Here is a 19,505-nt window from a genome sequence, read left to right as displayed (position 1 = left end):
CACTAATCAACTAGCTATGAAGAACACTGTCGTACATCACAAAATTTATTCCAATTTTTATTTCCCTATATGTAAAAATACCGTCGTCACACAAACCATTTCACATTTGCGGCGTTATCGATAAGGCGACACCCAAGCACCTGGTCCATCACTAAACCCACGTCTTTCGATTAATAGCTTGTATGGTTAACATATAAATTCGTTGCCTTTGCGTCGGATATTGGACAGCCTGTGATTTTTTCCATCTGGATTTTCCATAGATCCGATCACAGTTGATACGGATTCTCATACGTCTTATTCTCATTCGAGTTTTGCATGCTCTGGCAGCGATACAGCGCACAGTTGTTCAGGAGATTCGAATTTCACGTACGTACGAAACGCCGGAGCCCAATTACTCAATTAGCCGGCGTACGGGCGATCACATACAGCTCGTTGTGCAAAATGACCGACCAGGTCAAGTATCTGGACACACCGGACAAGTCGGAAACGGACAAGAAGCTTTACAAGTAAGTTGCGGACTATTAACCCAGTTCAACTGCATTCAATGGTTGCTATTCTCTTAGGACTCTGCTCTTGGGGAATGGATTGCATGCGTTGATTGTCTCTGATCCCACTCCCATGCCACACGATGGCTTTACCACATCCGAGTCGTCCTCGAATAAGTCGAGCGTGTCGACCAGCGGTTCCACGACTTCACGCAGCGATTCCAGCTCATCTACCTCTACCAATAGTGAGAGCAGCGAGGAAACGGACAGCGAGGAAGGTGACGAGAAACTGGCCGCCTGCGCCCTATTGATTGATTATGGATCTTTTGCTGAGCCCACAAAATACCAGGGACTGGCACACTTTCTCGAGCACATGATCTTTATGGGCTCCGAGAAGTACCCAAAGGAGAACATTTTCGATGCACATATTAAGAAATGCGGCGGCTTTACCAATGCCAACACTGACTGCGAGGAGACGCTTTTCTATTTCGAGGTAGCCGAGAAGCATCTGGACTCCAGCTTAGATTATTTTACGGCCCTGATGAAGGCGCCCCTGATGAAGCAGGAGGCTATGCAACGCGAGCGCAGCGCCGTGGACTCAGAGTTCCAGCAGATTCTTCAGGATGATGAGACCAGGCGTGATCAACTGCTGGCCAGTTTGGCCACCAAAGGTTTCCCCCACGGCACCTTTGCCTGGGGCAATATGAAGTCGCTAAAGGAGAACGTTGACGATGCGGAGCTGCACAAGATTTTGCACGAGATCCGCAAGGAGCACTATGGCGCCAATCGCATGTACGTTTGCCTGCAGGCTCGTATGCCCATCGATGAGCTGGAAGCACTCGTGGTGAGCCACTTCTCTGGTATTCCGCACAATGACGTGAAGGCTCCCGATTTGAGCAGCTTCAACTACAAGGACGCCTTTAAGGCCGAGTTCCACGAGCAGGTCTTCTTCGTCAAGCCGGTGGAGAACGAGACCAAATTGGAGCTGACTTGGGTGCTGCCGAATGTACGTCAGTATTACCGCAGCAAGCCCGACCAGTTCCTCTCGTATCTGCTGGGCTACGAGGGGCGTGGCAGCCTGTGCTCCTACCTGAGACGCCGCCTATGGGCTCTCCAACTGATTGCTGGCATCGATGAGAACGGCTTCGATATGAACTCCATGTATGCCCTGTTTAACATTTGCATTTATCTCACCGACGAGGGCTTTAAGAATCTGGACGAGGTCTTGGCCGCAACATTTGCCTACGTAAAGCTCTTTTCGAACTGCGGTTCCATGAAGGAAGTTTACGAGGAGCAACAGCGCATCGAGGAAACCGGTTTCCGTTTCAATGCTCAGCGTCCAGCCTTTGACAATGTACAGGAGCTAGTGTTGAACTCGAAGTATTTCCCACCAAAAGATATTCTCACCGGCAAGGAGCTCTACTATGAGTACAATGAGGAGCATCTCAAAGAACTGATTAGCCACCTGAATGAGATGAAGTTCAACCTGATGGTGACCTCACGCAGAAAGTATGAAGGTGTCTCCGCCTTTGATAAGACGGAAGAGTGGTTCGGCACCGAGTACGCCACCATTCCAATGCCAGAGAAGTGGCGCAAGCTGTGGGAGGACTCGAAGCCCCTTCCGGAATTGTTCTTGCCCGAGCCGAATAAATTTGTCACGGAAGACTTCACACTGCATTGGCACTCGATGGGAAAGCCGGAAGTTCCCGAATCCCCGAAGTTGCTGATCAAGACGGACACGTGCGAGCTCTGGTTCCGCCAGGACGATAAGTTCGATTTACCTGAAGCCCATATGGCTTTCTATTTTATCTCGCCGCTGCAGCGGCAAAGTGCCAAGAAGTAAGTACATACATATGCGTCGTTTTCTAAGTTCCTCTCATATATTAACACGTAATTTTTCGTTCAGCGATGCCATGTGCTCACTTTACGAGGAAATGGTCAGGTTCCATGTGTGCGAGGAACTTTATCCAGCCATAAGCGCCGGACTCTCTTACACCATAAGCACCATCGAAAAGGGCTTGCTCCTCAAGGTGTGCGGCTACAATGAAAAACTGCATCTCATCGTGGAAGCCATTGCCGAAGGCATGCTCCATGTGGCAGAGACGCTCGACGAAAATATGCTTTCTGCCTTCGTAAAGAACCAGCGTAAAACCTTTTTCAACACTTTGATCAAGCCAAAGGCACTGAACAGGTAAGAAATCCCTGAAATTACACAATGCTGATACTAAACTATACATCTTGCTCGCCATTCTTCAGAGATGTTCGTCTCTGTGTGCTGGAACGAGTCCGCTGGCTGATGATCGACAAGTACAAGTGCCTAAACGGTATTACTTTGGAGGAGATGCGCGAGTTTGCCCAGGAGTTCCCCAAGCAACTATACATCCAGTCTCTCATCCAGGGCAACTATACGGAGGAGTCCGCTCACAATGTAATGAACTCGTTGCTAAGTCGCCTCAACTGCAAGCAGATCAGGGACCGTGGACACTACTTGGACGATGTTACCGTAAAGCTGCCGGTGGGAACTAGTATTATCCGATGCCATGCGCTCAATGAGCAGGATACAAACACGGTGATCACAAACTTCTATCAAATCGGACCCAATACCGTTCGTGTGGAGAGCATTCTTGATCTGTTGATGATGTTCGTGGACGAACCATTGTTTGACCAATTGAGGACCAAGGAGCAGCTGGGCTACCATGTGGGCGCCACTGTTAGAGTCAACTACGGCATTGCTGGCTATTCCATTATGGTTAACTCACAGGAAACAAAGACAACGTCCAGCCATGTGGAGGGCCGCATCGAGGTGTTCCGAGCCAAAATGCTGCAAATTCTGCGCCACCTGCCTGAGGATGAATACGAACACACTCGCGACTCGCTGATCAAGCTGAAGCTGGTGGCGGACATGGCATTGAGCACGGAAATGAATCGCAACTGGGACGAGATCATTAACGAACACTATCTCTTCGATCGTCGACGGCGCCAGATTGAAGTACTGCGCACGCTTCAAAAGAATGAGATCATTGATTTTGTTATGGGTATTGACGGCAATAACATGAGGAAGCTATCCGTACAGGTGATTGGCCATCGGCCAGAAGGTGTGCCGGAACCATTGTGTGGTACCCATGACGAAGACACCGCCAACAACGCTAGCAAATCGGATGATGAGAGTGAATCTGGAAATGACGATGACGAGGAGGAAGAAGTTTCATCAGAGGAGGAGAAGGAGGTGGCCGACGAAGACGATCTATTTTATGCACTAGAAAACAAGTTGAATGTCGTCTTCCTGCCCGTTTCATTCAACGATGCATTTATTATCACGGATATTTGTAAATTCAAGGACGATCAACACGTTTTTCCCAAGCAAAAGACCCAGCCGACGAAAGAGGAGGATGAATTGATCTCTGCTCACATTGCGAGTATAATCCGTCAGGTGTGAGATTTACGGCCATACCAACCACCCACCACCACCCAACAAACTATCTACGATTTCGATTTTTTTTTTTAACTAGCCAAAGGTAGACGATTAGTTACACAGGAAGTAACCTCTTTTCCACGACATCCTCCTGACCAAGTCGGTAATTTACTCTTATGTTGTAATACCATCATTCATTATAAATTAGAAACACAGCAAATGACGAATGCATTTTGAAGCATCGAGGGGACACCATATATGTTGGATTCCAATGGACTTTAGTACTGCAGGAAAAAATATTCAAAATTTGATGTGATCAAGTTGCCTAATTAGAAAACAACTTCCGATGCAATTTGCTGGTATGGGGACTCTTCTTTCCGCATCTATCGTTTTATTCATACAATATGTACAACATCAGTGCTTTTTGTTTATTAACAATAAAGTTACACATAAAGAATGTTAATCGTTCTTTTGCGTTTCAATTTTTCTTATGCGCTTGTGCCCAATTGGTATTACAAGTGTTAAAGCCGATATGGGGTCAAATGATCTTTTTGTTCGATTTTCGTCTTTTGATTTATTTTACCTTTGCATATGTGGATATATATGATAATGTGAATTAACAATGAGTAACAATATTTCAATGATTGATGTCTGGGAGATAAACCTGGTCTGTGGACTCCTTTGCCTTTGTTTAGTTGAACTTAATAATAAAAATATTGCACTTACGATTATAACAAAAAAAAAAAGGTTTGCATACAATAATAATAATAATAATATAATAAAGTGGGAAAGAAGCTGTCGTATCGAACTTTTTTTGTTGTAGGTTTCTTAATAAAATAAAAAAAATATGGGAAAATAACAATTATATAGAAAAGTGGGACGGTTTGGGTGCGCGGGTCTAAGAAATGGAAAACCGGCCACAAATTGATTTCGGAACAAAAGATCTCTAGAATCAGTGGTAGCGAAATGTCATCTTTGTTTTCAACAATCTCCAATACAACGTTTGTAGTTCTCAAAGTTAGGAAAGACAAGTATGTAGTTGCTTTAACATAAAAAGGCACCTCAGTAGTTCAAAAAAGCATACTTAAAATGAAAGCGAATGACTTTGTGATTAAGCTATATATATATATATTTACATACCGAGAATACTTTATTTAAGATACCTATATCTTTTCCCTTATGTTGAGTCACACAAACTCATATTAGACTGCCACGTAGTACAAAGATAACCCTAGGATCCTAGTGCTCAACCTTTGTCAAAACAATTTGCAAATATGTACATAGGTTTTTATAATTCGCTCTCTTACTGGTTCAATTTAAAGTCCGCTAATAATTTCACTGAAAATTTGTCGTTTTAAGGTCTTCGGTTGGATTGTGGTTGCTAGCTTGCTAGTTGCCATCGTTTAGCTCACAGCTTCTGCAGTTCGGTGCTGTCATTGGCATGGAAGCGACTCCTCACGATCTTGGTGCGGCCATCATACTGCTCCTCGGGATCCAGCAGTCCCTCCTCGTGTTTGCCATCCGGCGAAGTGATGCCCCCGTTGCCGTGCATGAAAATGCGCGAAATCAGCGATGTGCTGGACCGCTTGAATGCCATCCTGCCCTTTTCGGGCAGATCGTCAAGGCCGCGATGGAGGGACAGCTTGTCCAGCTCGTATTCGGAGCCACCTGCGCGTTCCGCCGCCAGCTGCGCCTCGTACTCTGCCGTGCGCAGCGTCTTCGCCGTGGGCTTGCGATACATCTTGAGCAGCAGCGAGGAGCATACCACGCTCACGGAGCTGGCGGCCATGGCCACGGACGCCATCCATGGCAGCAGGGTGAAGCCGTACGGTGCGAACAGGCCACTGGCCAGCGGTATGCCCAGCAGATTGTACATGCTGGCAAAGAAGAAGTTGTAGCGAATGCGACGCACCGTGCAGCGGGACAAGTCCAGGCAGGCCACCACATCCAGCAGATCGTTGCGCATCAGCACAATGTCCGATGCCTCGGCGGCAACATCCGTGCCCGCTGCAATCGTAATTCCCACATCTGCCTGCGCTAGCGCCGGACTGTCGTTGACTCCATCGCCCACCATGGCCACGCGGATACCGTTGGCCTGTATCCGCTGGATTTTGGCCACTTTGTGTGAGGGCAAAACCTCCGCATACACGGTTCGGATGCCAACCTAATGAATATACATAAGTTTATTAGCCTAGGAACAGTATTGCTGTTAGCACGCTGGACACTCACCTCTCGGGCTATGCTGGCAGCCGTGTTCTTGTTATCCCCCGTGAGCAGCACCACATCGATGCCCATTCGCTTTAGTGTATAGACGGCAAGATGGGCCTCCGGCTTGACCATATCGGACACCGCAAACATGCACACCAGCTGCCCGTTGAGGGCGCATAGCACGGCGGTGTGTCCCTTTCGTTCTTCATGCGTCATACAATCGCTGATCTCCAGCGGCACCTCGATGGCATTGCGTTCCATCCATTCGCGATTGCCGATCAGCACCAGAATCTCGGGTCCATCGATGATTTTCTGATCCGTGAGGAGCTCTTCCTCCGGATCCAATACCAAGTCGGATAGCAACTGCTGATTGTTCAATTCCATGGACTTGCGTACGCTGCGGTGCGGCAGCAAGTGTTCGATACTGGCTCCATTGTCCACCGGCACCGAACCCTGTGGATGAGTGCGATGCAGGTTCTCGTAGTTAATGATCCCTTCGGCGTTGCACGCCTGTCGCAGAGTCTGCTCGTAGTTGGAGACGGTGACGCGGATGCCACAACCGGGAACAGCCTGGAAGTGACTGCTCTTGCCAAAGCTGCCGGCCTGGGGTGTGGCGCCCACGTTCAGCATATCCTTGGCGAAGTGCACAATGGCGGAGGCAATCGGATGCTCGCTGTTTTGCTCGGCGGCTCCCACGATCGTCAGAGCCCGCGCCAGGCTGCAGACCTGGGCTGTGACGAAGAGGGTAACCTTGCTGGTCATCGGAGTGCCATGGGTTATGGTGCCGGTCTTGTCGAAGACCACAGTCTTTACCTGAAATATTTGGGAAGCGCAAAAAGCGTATAAGTGGGTTGAAGTTTTGCATGCTTATGCGCTCGCTCACCTTGTGGGCATTCTCTAGGGCAGTGGCTCCTTTCACCAGCACGCCATTGATCGCACCCGTTCCAGTGGCCACCATTACGGCGGTGGGTGTGGCCAGGCCCAAAGCGCATGGACACGCAATGGCCAGCACGCTCAAGGCACATTTAAATGCATAACTAACGATGATGGTATTCTGGTCCATGTGCATCTTATGCTCCATGGCCACGGGCACCAGGCTTGGATTGGAAAAACCAATGATGATCCAAGCAATCAGCGTGATACTGGACACCACAACAACGAAGGGCACAAAGTAGCCGGCGATCCGATCGGCCAGCTGCTGGATGGGCGCCTTGCTCGTCTGGGCCTCCTCCACTAATCGCACAATCTGTGCGAGCGTCGTATTCTCACCCGTGTGCGTGGCCTCCACGAGGAGCACACCATTTTGATTAATGGAACCGCCGATTACGACGGATCCCTTTCGCTTGGCCACCGGCATGGACTCCCCGGTGATTAGTGATTCATCGCAACTGGAGTGACCGTACAAGACTTTGCCGTCCACTGGAACTTTGGCTCCCGGTATCACCTTTAGGATATCACCACGCTGTACATAATCCACAGATATCACCTTCTCGCTGATGATATCGAAGTCCGGTGATATCTCGACCAGCATGGCATCGGCCGCCTTTAGCGACAGCAGCTTGGACAAGGCCTCCGATGTCTTTCCCTTGGCTATGTGCTCCAGCCAGCGACCCAGCGATATGAAGATCAACAGCATGGGCGGCGTATCGAAGAAGGTCAGTGGGGAGCTATTCTGCTCTAGCAGCACGGCGGCGATCACCACGGCCACCGAGTACACATACGAGATGGTCGTGACCATCGAGATCAGTACATCCATGTTCGTGGTGCCGTGTTTGATCGCACGATACGATTGCACATAGAAGTGGAAGCCACCGAAGAACTGAACTGGCGTCGATAGCAGGAACATCACCAGATTCTCCATCGACAGGCCGGGCACGAGGCAGCACATGTTGGCGTGTCCCTTGTCGCTCATCTCCAGCATGAAGTATATCATGGCCACCATGCAGGGTCCGCCAAAGATTAGCGAAACGAGGAAGGCGTTGCGCCACTTCCGTATCTCCTCCTTGTGCTCCAGATAATTGTGGGCCATCTTGTCCCGGCCGGTCATCAGTTTGGCCTCGAATCCCAGCGCCTCGATCGCCTCGCAGATGCTCCGGGGACCCGTCTCCTCCGTGATGTACCGGAATTTGCCTGTAAAAATGAAGATTAAGATTATAAGTTGCTGTCTTTCATATGTATGGGTTTAAGTATTCATCAAAATTGAATTAGCCTATGTAAAGAACTAACTGAGACCCAACTGAATATCATCTATTCAAATCAGTTGAATAAGTTAATTACGGTGACGCAGTATCTCAATTATTCCTCCTCATTTCAGCCTAGTTAGTTTCAATTGGTACACTAAAAAACCGGACTTGCTTCATGTGCAACGTTTACAGAACCAGTCGTAAAACAAAAAATAATAGAGAAAGCCACTTTGAATGGCCAGTGAATATTCACATAGGATATTTATCACAGATTCAGTTGATTGAAGTGAAAGCTATATACTGCTGATCTATAATAGCGATAATAGCTATGCCAAGCGTGCAAGCCAAGAAAAATAATTAGGCTTGGCTACATGTATATCTAGGGAATTGATATATTACCACTTTTCAGGAATATTCGATTTCATTTCGATGAGTATGTGAATCTGAATGTGCACACTCGCATATCTGAATGCCATATCAATTTCATCACAGTTTCTGCAGCTTGTTATCACTTTTATGGCCACTCCTGTTGTTTTGACAAAGACGCCAGCGAAAACTCTATAGGAGAAGGGTTTCCTTATGGTAGACATGGACAGAGGAGTAGGGAACCCATGTGGGTTTCCTTTTTCGCTGGCGTCAAGTGAATAGTGTTTGTGGAAAAAATGCCGGTTGTTCTGGTATTGAAATTGGAGCATACAACCGGTTCGATGGCGACAGATTTGAATCGATTCGATTGCAATACACACACATACATTTGCCTCATTACACAACTTAAGGTAGTATTATTTGCCCATATATCAGACATGTGGCCAAAACTATCGCATCATGCAGCCGAATTATAGAGAAATCCGTGGGGCTCACAGAGGCTCCGGGAATCTTGGGTACAAAATATCGCAGCTGTAGGTTCATTGCCTTTCCCCCCAGCACATTTTGTAGATAAGATAGCTACTTTTCAACTATGTCGAATGTGTAAACTAAATCGCTGCCGTTTCTACATGATTAGAGAGCATGATGTTGTCGCCCCAATTTTGGCCCGCAAAATGGAATTTCTCGACATTATTTCTAATCTGTTGGCCATGTTATTCCCCCAGTAGGTTCTCCCATTCATCGTCTTATTTGTTTTCCTTCATTTGCAAAGGGGAAATCCATATACCATATTTATCACACAGTTCTATAATGAGTAACTTACTTAATTATTCCACCAGCCAAGTATTATTTCAAAAGAATTATGGATTTATTCATCTGCTGCGCTTAGTAATATTTTTATATTTTATTAGCAGACACAACATTTCAGTCTATCAACATTTGTGAGCCTGCACTTTTGCCTACTCATTGCAATCGTTGTTAGTTCAACTTTCTTATCAGACGTGGGAATATAACAAAAGATCATTCTGTTTCGTTTCGGCATAGCGTAAACTGTAACTAGGCAAATTTACGTTTAGATTAGAGCAACGGTTTGTTTATTAAACAATTTATTAGCCAGCCGTCTGTGTGGTGAAAGATGATTTAATCAGACAAAGGGAAAATGTTTTATCCAGGTAAAGTCCCTCAATTGATGTCAATGTGAGTTTCTATGGAAATCTCTACCTAGTCATCTGCAAATATGCTTTAATAGCAAAGATTGGGAGCTGACATAACCCATGATATCATTATTTATCGTTCAATTAGAGGGCCATCCAGTGGACACCAGACCATGGGTCGTGTGCAAAAATTGAGGAAGGATTAGGGTTGATCACACCGAATGTGACAATTGCCGCTAATTATCAGTGCTACCCATCGATCTTCGCCCACTTTTCAATTGATAATTGATGCGGGTCGTGTGTACGTACACTCGAAATCGCTTTTTCGAACTTCGAGGAATCAAAAGTAAAGTAGTATAAGTACTATACATGTAGGTATCTTAATCTAACCCTTATGCGTTATGCAAGTAGTCGTCGAAATGTACATTTTCTAGGGCTCTCGATTCTTTTTTTTTGTTTTCTTTCTTTTATTTGCCCGCCTATTGCATCTTATCGCCCGCGATTCGTTTGTTACAATTTTAGAACATTTTCAATTTGAATTGAGATTGCCTGTGGTTCTTTCTCTGTCGTTCACTTATCGCCGGACGATAAGAATCGGAGGAAAACATATGTTTTGCTCAACAGTTTACATTTCCAATTTCGACTACCGACTTGCGGCAAACAAATTGCAAACAAGCCAAGTAACAATTGGCAAACAACAAGTTTAGCTAGCTAAATGAAGTTTAAGTGCTAATTGATTGAATGATAAGAAGCCGCACGGAATTGGCCGAATCCATATGGCAGAAGTCCAACTTCGCAGGCCCAAAAACAACTATGAACTCTTTCAGAAGTATGCCTGGTACGTATTTGTTTTTCGAAAATGATTACAATGCAATTAAGTATCTTAAAAAGTATATGTAAGTTCAAAATAATCAAATAAACTGAATAAAAAAACTTAAAAACAAACGATATAGTGTGTCATATACCATCATACAGCTGCCAGCGAGTGATATTCATGTGGACTCGCTGTTTTCACACCACTTTTAAATGTCTGAAATGATTTTCAGTGACATTTAATCGAAATAGTTTCACTCGCTTTTCTTTTTCGTGTGCATATCTCCATGTCGAATGCGAAAAAAGCGCAAAAAGTCAGTTGAACTGAAACAGAAAACAAAAACCAGTTCCATTGCAATCATAATTACGAGGCTCCCCATTTATGCATTTTCCATTTTTGAATTTGCAATTGAGCTTCTCAAAACGGCGCACGTATGTACACCTAAGTACATATATAACTACAGGTATGCAAACCGATATTCGTGAATCAGCCAGAATTCAATGCGAATGTGTTGGTTAAAAGCAAAAGTTATTGCATAATTCGCCACTAGTTCACTAATTTCAAATCAAGATACTCGAGACAAGAGCAACATTTTTTTGGGGGGCAAAGCAAAAGTAAAGGAGTCGAGCTCTAAATCAAAGTGAAGGTGAATGAAACTGGAAATGCACTGGAAGAAAAAGTGTGTGCCTAACATAAGCACTCGAGTAAAGGAACATGCTGAATATAGTAAGATTTCTGCTTCCAAATATTAGTCGATTTTATATGATAACATGCGAAAGTAGATAGCACTCTTCTATTTAGTGCTAATATCAAAGTTAGCCCCATTTCTCGCTGTGTGTAAAGTGGAAGTGGAGTTCGTGGCCACGCATGCGGAGCAGAAAGAGTCCAACAAAGCTGAAAAGAGAGAGGTCTCCCTCTTTTTTTTCCAGACAAAAGCGAGATTAGTTACTCGCCCGTTTGAACGCCAATCGCGGGTATATAAATTATTATACATTCACGCATATATATATGTATAAGTATATAAATGTATGTACTTGTATTTCGAGGCGTGTTTGTAGCTCTTTCACTTTTGTTTTGATTTTTCTTTAACCAAGCGGACTTTCAGTTTCAAGGCTTAAATGCTAATTGCTAAATGCGATTGGCAGTATGAAGTTTATGAAAACAAAGAGCTCGTATCATTTCATTTGTTCTTTAGCCCGCCCATCGCATTTTAATTGAGCTCCCCCTTGTCAGCTAATCTCTCTTCCCGAACACTCGCAAAAAAAAACTAGCTATAATCTGGCAAATAAAACTCAAGCTGCCCCACAAAATAATAGTTATATTATGTGTTTCCAGCGAATATCTTGAATATTTAAAATATTCCGCCTCTCGGCTCGCCAATTTGAATTCCCCTCACCCAAGTGCTCCAGATAACTTTACTGCCCACGCACACGAGCGTTGTGGATTCCAGCACTTTAATCTACTGGCATTGTTTGCTGAAAGCATAGTTAGTAGTGTATGGTTTATAATGTACATATATATGTGTGCATATTAGTGTTCCTCGCACTTTCTTATCAACGAACCTCCCCCTTCCCAGAAAAAAGGAAAGAAAGAAAAAAACTAAACCCCCCCGGCCACGGAGCATAAAGTAAATCGAGTATATCAGTTGCAATAAACAATTGCTGGGCCAGTTTTCAATTGTGGAAATTGTGAAAAGCGAACAATAAATAAAAGAAACATTTGCACCGATTCCACTCGATCTCGATGCTAATGGGTTAATAAAAAGGAACAGCTGTCGCTTTCCGGGAAATGCAAAGCAAATAAAAGGGCATTCTACGAAATTCCCTTGAATGGCTTATTAATATTTGATATTTGCCATAAGATGCATTAACCGACGATTGCCAATAGTTTGCTTCTGTTAGCTCTCATTACTCCGATTGCATTATTCGATCCCTTACGTTCGAATTTAAACAGAATATCCCAACATCTGTCTGTGGTAAATAAAGCGCAACAGGTGCATATCGGTTGATGGCCCCGTTCCAGGTGTTTATTATTATAAATATTGCATAACAATTGGCACTGCCACTTGTTGTGGAATGCTACTAGACTACTAGACCCGCAATTCGATTCGTGTGCATGACCCAGAACGTGATTTGAAATTCTCTCTGGATAAACTAGTTCCAGAAAGCCACTTAGCTTAAGCACACAAAAAACACTCACCCCTTTTTGTTAGCAGAGTGACGGAGGCGGTCGTCACGCCCTTTATTTTGAGCACATGACTCTCGATCTTGTTGACGCAGGAGGCGCAAGTCATGCCCATAATCTCCAACTCCACCTCCGCCTCGCCGTTGTCCGGCTCATCGATGAGTTCGGTGGGGAAGCCCAGCTCCGTTATGGATTTCGCTATATTCTCGGCCGTCACAACATTGGCATTGAACTTGACCTCCGCCTTGGCGGCCAGCAGAGCTACCAGGATGCTGTCCAGGCCGTAGATCTTCTTGCAGTGCTTCTCGATGGCGGCCACACAGCTGGCGCACGTCATGCCTCGGATGTGCAGGAAGCATTTGGTCAGTAGCTCTTGTTCGACGGGTATGGCCACTGCCGAACCATTTTGAGCATATGAAGGAGGTGGAGGAGTAGCAGTTGCCCTCTTTTTGGGTGATGACGCGGGGGCGGGCGACGGCGAGTGGGATGGGGATCGAGGCTCCTGCAGGCTAGCCTCAAAGCCCATGTCATCGATGAGCTCGGCTATCTGGGCGGGATCATACTGGGCGGGATCGTACTGAACGCGGGCATTCTTGGCCGCCAGTTGCACCTCAATAGAATGGATGCCCGGCTTGGTGCCGATATTGCCCTCGATGTTGCGCACGCACGACTGGCAGGTCATGCCCACCACCCGTATGGTGGTCCATGCGCTGCCAGGAGTTGTGGGAGGATTTGTTGCTTCCCCTGGATAGCTGCACTCGAAGCCCATGTCGTCGATATCGCTGGCTATCCGGGCGGGATCCGTTTGTCGGGGATCGTAGTCGAAATAGCCCGCATTCTCCTCGAGAATGACGCGCACGCCAAGGATTCCCGATTTCTGGCCAATGTGCTCTGTGATATTGCGCACACACGATTGGCAAGTCATGCCCACAATGGGCAGGCGCACCGTGGACATCGTCGCTTCTACTCTCTCGTCACTTGGCATCCTCAATGTGCATAATTTTGGGTGGGCGGAACACGACGATGCGGAATTACTTGAGACACTTGAGATTTTGAACTTTTGAGTTGCCCCTCGCCCTATCGCACGTACCGAATTGTGTCACTAAACTAACTTTGTGGAGTCGGGTGAGTCGTATTGCAGCTGCTACTGATTTGTTGTGGTGTAGTATTCGCCTCCCGCCAACGCTTTTCACTTGGCCAAACTCCACACGAAACTCACAATTTTGCGTTTAATTTTTCAATTAGCAGGCAACAGCTGCTCCGCTCCCGTTATGTTTTTCCCACGGCACGCAACTAGCGATGGCCGTCCGTCGATAGGCAGGCTTTGTCGAGATGAGCGAGATACCCATGTAGGGTATATCGATACATTGCTTAAACTTTCGATTCGATAAGCAAAAAAATACTAATTGTGACTAACTAATGATTTCTTTACTATTTTTTTGTTTAGTTAAATTTCAACCAAAAAAATGGAATTTTATTAGATTTTAAAATTATCAAGGTATCGTACATATCCCCCACTCATCGATGAGAAGTCGATACGAGCCCTCCGCCCGAGCTGTCATTCCTATCCGGTCGACTGCCGAGTTGATTTGATTTGTTTCGGAATATCTATTTCTATTTGTTCAAAATCTGCATTGAAATCCAAATAAGGATTGGCGTAGTAACCCAAGATGCCGGTGGTGGAACTAAAAGTGGACCGCAACCTAGTGCACTCGGACTTTTCTGGCTACAAGTTGACATTCGATCCGGTGCCAGTTCTTCAGCAGGAACTTGAATATGAAGCCTACACGGTGCAACCGAGCAGCAATCAGTTCTCGCTGTTGCACACGGAGCTCTTTGCCCAGCACAATCACCTGGTAGCCGATCCATGGATGCGTCACTGCAGCTACTTCTTCAACAACCGCCATCAGCTGGTGCAGTGCAACTACGATATACAGACTGGAAACGCACGTGCCCAGCGCGTTGTCCTCACGGTGGACTATAGCGATCAGGGCGATGAGGAACTACATCGGTCGGGTGACTACAACTACACAATAGTTTTCGTTTCGGAGCGATTCTGTGTGATCTGCGACGGTATGACCAGTTACCATCTGGTGGACACCGGCGACAGATCGCGCACCGGTGTGCAGGACTGGGAACGGATTACACGCTCGCCGGTAAATAATAACAGTGGTAATCGCGGCTTTGCACTCTTCGATGCCCGGCTGGATGTGCTGCAGGAACGCAAGCAGATCTCGCTGGTGGCCGGTCATGTGGCACGCCGTGATGCAGTTGGCCCAGATCAGACGCACGTCTATTACATGGACTTGACCTGGGCACGGTGGACTCATTCCCCCACCAATAACGAGTGGTCATATAATATCTGTCAACGGCTGGAGACCACTGGCTCATTGCACTACTGCGCCTTTGAGCCTCGCGCCGATTCCCTAGTCATTGCCAGCAACCACGATGTTCAGACTCCCGAGGAGCGTCGGGCAGCCGATGAAGCAGCCGCTGCCCGCTTGAATTCCCCAGATGATCACGATGGCCAGCTGGAAAATGGTGGCCCACCTAGTTATATCTGGTCCCAAACGGATGATAATGTGCTCATTTGTTTCAATGTATCATCAACTGCATCCGCTGAAGAGTTTGACGTGAGCGCTTCTAATACCACTGTCGTTGTAAAGCATCTGGATGAGGTTATAGTCACCGAAGAGTTATACGCCAGTGTGGTAGATGATTTAAGTGCATTCAAGTTGGCTGAGAATGGCCTAGAATTGTCACTTACCAAGGCGGAGATTCAGAATTGGCCACGTTTGCTCGCACAGGAGAAAGATGACGTACCGGAGGAAGTACATCCAATTCAAGCTCCACCACTGACCATTCCAAATCTGCAGGATCCCGTTGAAGAATGCGACTTAACATCCGCAGATGAAGAAATAAAGATGGGTGAGCATTCCATTATATATCTGCTACATATGCTTAATAAATACATTTTCTCCTTTTAGTACGCTTCAATTTGACCAGCGGAAGCATCACCCACACTGTTTTTCTTGGTCCTCCGCCACTGGTGCTCACCACCACGCTGCGTCCTGGCTTTCCGGCCGCCTTTTCTACCCGCCAGGGCGTCGACGCCTCCATATGGCTACAGATGTACCAGCCCAGTCGTCCGGATGAATGGAGTGTCCGCCACGAGGGCCAGCTTCACGCCTTCGGCTACGTGCAGGCCTCCAAGGTTGTGCGGAAATTCACCGTCTGCAGTCCGGATTTGGATTACGTGGCCATATGTGATCCTGTTCGCTACTTGATCATCTACTTTCCGTCTCGTAGCTTCGCTGATGGTCTCCGCAGGCGCAACGGACCTCCCGTCACCTTGGGTAAACAGAACTTCATCACCTTGGACGACGACATAGAAGAGATTCTAGGCATAACCACAGCAAACAATGTGATCACCATTCTCTCCAACCGAGAACTGGTACGCCTGCAGGTGTAGACCGTGTTCAGCTACCATTGGAAAGTAGCTTTTCCCTTTTTCTCCATTTACTTTTAAAAAATTTCGGATTCACAATTATAATTCTGAAATGTATATTTTTAAAAATTAATAGACTTACAACAATCTTGAGTGATGACGAAATAAAATTTTAAAAATATATGGTTGTATGTATTTTTATTAATTATTTTATTATTTAAAGTTTATTTTTTAGTGCCTAACAAATTTTGATAATGGCGCCAAAAAAAAAAGAGTGGCAACTCTGCTGCTCACAGTAGCCGATATTACCTACGTGGGTCCCCAGTGCTGCACAGCGAGTGGCGGAAAAGAGTGTTGACACGTCAGAACCCCGACTTATCGTGCGGCGATAACAAAGAACGCCGACTGCTGGCGATATCGATAGCATATCACAAATAACAAAAACACGTCACGTAATCCGGACGGAGGCTGGTGAGTAAATGGAATTGGAATGACAGGTGGCATTGCATTTGGCCGGAATCTTGGCACTGACCGAGCGCATTTTTCTTGCAGCTGGAAGTATAGCAGGCGGTGAAGCAGGGAATCATACGAATCCAGCAGGGAATACCAAAAAGCAAAAAGGGTGAACCATGAACACACAAATCGTTGTACTTGCGGTAGCTCTGATGATGCACTGCATCTCTGCCGTCGAATTCACCTTTGATCTGGCCGACAACGCGGTGGATTGCTTCTACGAGGAGATCAAAAAGAACTCGAGCGCCTACTTTGAGTTCCAGGTGTCGGCCGGTGGCCAATTAGACGTGGACGTCACCCTAAAGGATCCGCAGGGCAAGGTCATCTACAATCTGGAGAAGGCCACCTTCGATAGTCATCAGTTCGTTGCGGAGACAACGGGCGTGTACACCGCGTGCTTTGGCAATCAATTCTCGGCCTTCTCGCACAAGATCGTCTACGTGGACTTCCAAGTGGGCGAGGAGCCGGCTCTGCCCGGTGTGGATGAACATGCCACGGTGCTCACACAAATGGAGACATCGTCGCAGGCGATTCACAAGGGCCTCAACGACATCCTGGACGCCCAGACGCATCATCGACTGAGGGAGGCGCAAGGTCGCAAGCGGGCCGAAGATCTCAATCAGCGGGTTATGGTCTGGTCATCCGTGGAGACGGCCGCAGTCATCCTGATCGGTCTCGTCCAGATTCTGGTGCTGAGGAACTTCTTTACGGACCGAAAGCCCAGCCAGGCGCACTACGGGCGGCTCTAGAGGATCGGGTTTCATGTTGGGATCTAGCTTAGTTCAGAGCCCTCGGATGGAGAGGGTCTCCTCCAATACCCAACTGTCCAAATCCCCCGAAATGTTGTCAATCTCGTCTTAGCCACAACGTATTCATTCCTCTCCCCATCCCCCCCTCAAGGGCGTTTCTTTTTCGGGAAAAAAAAAACCCCCCAAACGACACATGTAATATTTTTTGTTAAGACCCCACCCGGTAAAATACATAAAAAACCAGAACTCGATAGCTGAAGGTACTCACAAAGCGTTTCAATAGAAGGGGGTCAATCGGGCGTGAATCTCGACCAGAAGCAAGGAAATCGGACAAAGAATCGAAAACCCCTATTGACTTGATCTATATTTCGCGCTGTAAAAGTATCTAGCACTATGTAAATCTATCTTAATTCCAATCTGGACACCAAATCAACTGAATTTTCATAAGATATATCCTACATATCCCATTTCAGATGGCGTGGCCGCTATTATACTACATAGATATAGCTCAGATCTGTACGTATATATATATATATATCTTCCAAAATTCAGCTGAGTCAATAGAAAAGAATGTTAGCCGCGTGTGAGAATAGGTGGTATTAGAAAATGTACTTTAATGCAGAATTCATATTAGCTTCACACGGAAATTAAGTTTCAGTCTCTATAAAGGAAGTTAATATACAGATATGACATCTAATTGAATGGATACAAAGATACAAATTAAAGGAACCACGAATATGATAATTGCAACACGTACCCATCAAGTGGAATAAAAGGGATATACTTATCAGAAACGAAAAGTTATCATTGATTTTTATTAATGCATTAATCTTGTTCGTGCTATCAATCTTATCGGCATGATAATTATTCGCGCAACTTGGTCAACTTTTGAGATACATTTGGGCTTGCAAGCTGATAAGAGGATATCTCTTCGCACCCCGTTATATCAAAATGGTATTGGATATTTTGAAATCCGTACGGATTCGGGTTACTAAACGACAATTATGCAAACCAATTTATTGCCACCGCCGAATGTAATAAATCTTTTTAACCGCTTTGTGTACGGACTGTCATCTTTTGTTCGCTGATCTTCATTGACTGACTCTTGGAATTTCGCAGATCTTTTGTCAAGCGCATATATGGCATTGCCAAATATATATATATATATGGCCAGATATCAAATGCGATGAATGGTATGCAAATAGCGCCGTTTGTCCGCCGGCCAATTAATAGTATTTAAATCAGTCCAAAACAATGACAGTGACACATCGTTGGTAGTAAATTGTTTATTGCCCCATTCAGGCAAAAAGTGCTAAAGCAAAAATGTTAACTCTTTTTCTTTTAATCAAATGTATATTGAATGGTAATATTAATGATAAATACACACTTTATCCTGCGGCTCCTTTTGTTATCTAAACTGATTGTTGATTTTGCTTAACAACTACTTTGCAAAATATGAAATATTCTAAATATCCCATTAGTTGATAGTATTATTCATACATTGAAATTTCTTTGTTGGCTTGGTTTTTTCCACATTAATTAATTACCTGGCGCTGGCCCTAAACGATATTGGCCCAAACGGAATTCGCGACTTGGCAACAACAGATGGCCAGCAGCAGCTTAAGGCCAAAGTGAAAGGGTTAACCGATGCGAAGGACTTTTGTAAATGAATTGTCAGCGGATCCGGATCGATTGATCCCCCAAAAATGGGGTTAATCACACTTGGGGTGCCAATTACCCAGTTATAATGATAGTAATAACTAATAATAACTGGCACGCGTGTCACAGTTTAAATCGCAGACCCAGAAACCGATATGAAACCTTAATTACATTTCATCAAGTATCTTTCATCGATTAAAGCGTGCTCAATGTGTTATCTACATTTCATCATGTATCTTTCATCGATTAAAGCGAGCTCAATGTATCTCTGTTGTGGCTTATATTTTATTTTAAAAAGTACTAGGATATTTGTATAGCCTGCAATCCTTT

At 45.7% G+C, this 19,505-nt stretch overlaps 4 protein-coding genes across 5 annotated transcripts; 3 read left to right on the top strand and 1 right to left on the bottom strand.

The window, feature by feature from the left end:
• The first annotated feature begins 151 nt into the window (after window positions 1-151).
• LOC117148529 (nardilysin) lies at window positions 152-4,360 on the top strand. The gene is made up of 4 exons (XM_033315942.1): window positions 152-506; window positions 564-2,324; window positions 2,392-2,676; window positions 2,742-4,360. The coding sequence occupies exons 1-4, from the start codon at window positions 316-318 to the stop codon at window positions 3,919-3,921; spliced, it is 3,417 nt and encodes a 1,138-aa protein (XP_033171833.1). The 5' UTR covers window positions 152-315; the 3' UTR covers window positions 3,922-4,360.
• On the bottom strand, window positions 4,245-14,116 carry LOC117148528 (copper-transporting ATPase 1). The gene is made up of 4 exons (XM_033315941.1): window positions 12,822-14,116; window positions 6,989-8,235; window positions 6,127-6,918; window positions 4,245-6,061 (listed from the first exon to the last, which is right to left on the bottom strand). The coding sequence occupies exons 1-4, from the start codon at window positions 13,789-13,791 to the stop codon at window positions 5,306-5,308; spliced, it is 3,765 nt and encodes a 1,254-aa protein (XP_033171832.1). The 5' UTR covers window positions 13,792-14,116; the 3' UTR covers window positions 4,245-5,305.
• An 88-nt stretch (window positions 14,117-14,204) lies between these two features.
• LOC117147810 (nudC domain-containing protein 1) lies at window positions 14,205-16,435 on the top strand. 2 transcript variants are annotated; one of them, XM_033314863.1, is made up of 3 exons: window positions 14,205-14,304; window positions 14,457-15,734; window positions 15,794-16,435. In XM_033314863.1, the coding sequence occupies exons 2-3, from the start codon at window positions 14,477-14,479 to the stop codon at window positions 16,276-16,278; spliced, it is 1,743 nt and encodes a 580-aa protein (XP_033170754.1). In that variant the 5' UTR covers window positions 14,205-14,304; window positions 14,457-14,476; the 3' UTR covers window positions 16,279-16,435. The 2 variants fall into 2 exon arrangements, with proteins under 2 accessions (XP_033170754.1, XP_033170753.1); XM_033314862.1 differs by having other exon boundaries at window positions 14,207-15,734.
• Window positions 16,436-16,617: 182 nt separating this feature from the next.
• Window positions 16,618-17,779, top strand: LOC117148152 (transmembrane emp24 domain-containing protein 3). The gene is made up of 2 exons (XM_033315384.1): window positions 16,618-16,725; window positions 16,807-17,779. The coding sequence occupies exon 2, from the start codon at window positions 16,884-16,886 to the stop codon at window positions 17,514-17,516; it is 633 nt and encodes a 210-aa protein (XP_033171275.1). The 5' UTR covers window positions 16,618-16,725; window positions 16,807-16,883; the 3' UTR covers window positions 17,517-17,779.
• The last annotated feature ends 1,726 nt before the right edge of the window (window positions 17,780-19,505 follow it).

This window comes from Drosophila mauritiana, chromosome X (genome assembly GCF_004382145.1).
Source record: "Drosophila mauritiana strain mau12 chromosome X, ASM438214v1, whole genome shotgun sequence".
NCBI lineage: Eukaryota > Metazoa > Arthropoda > Insecta > Diptera > Drosophilidae > Drosophila > Drosophila mauritiana.
This window is presented reverse-complemented; position numbering and strand designations above follow the sequence as displayed.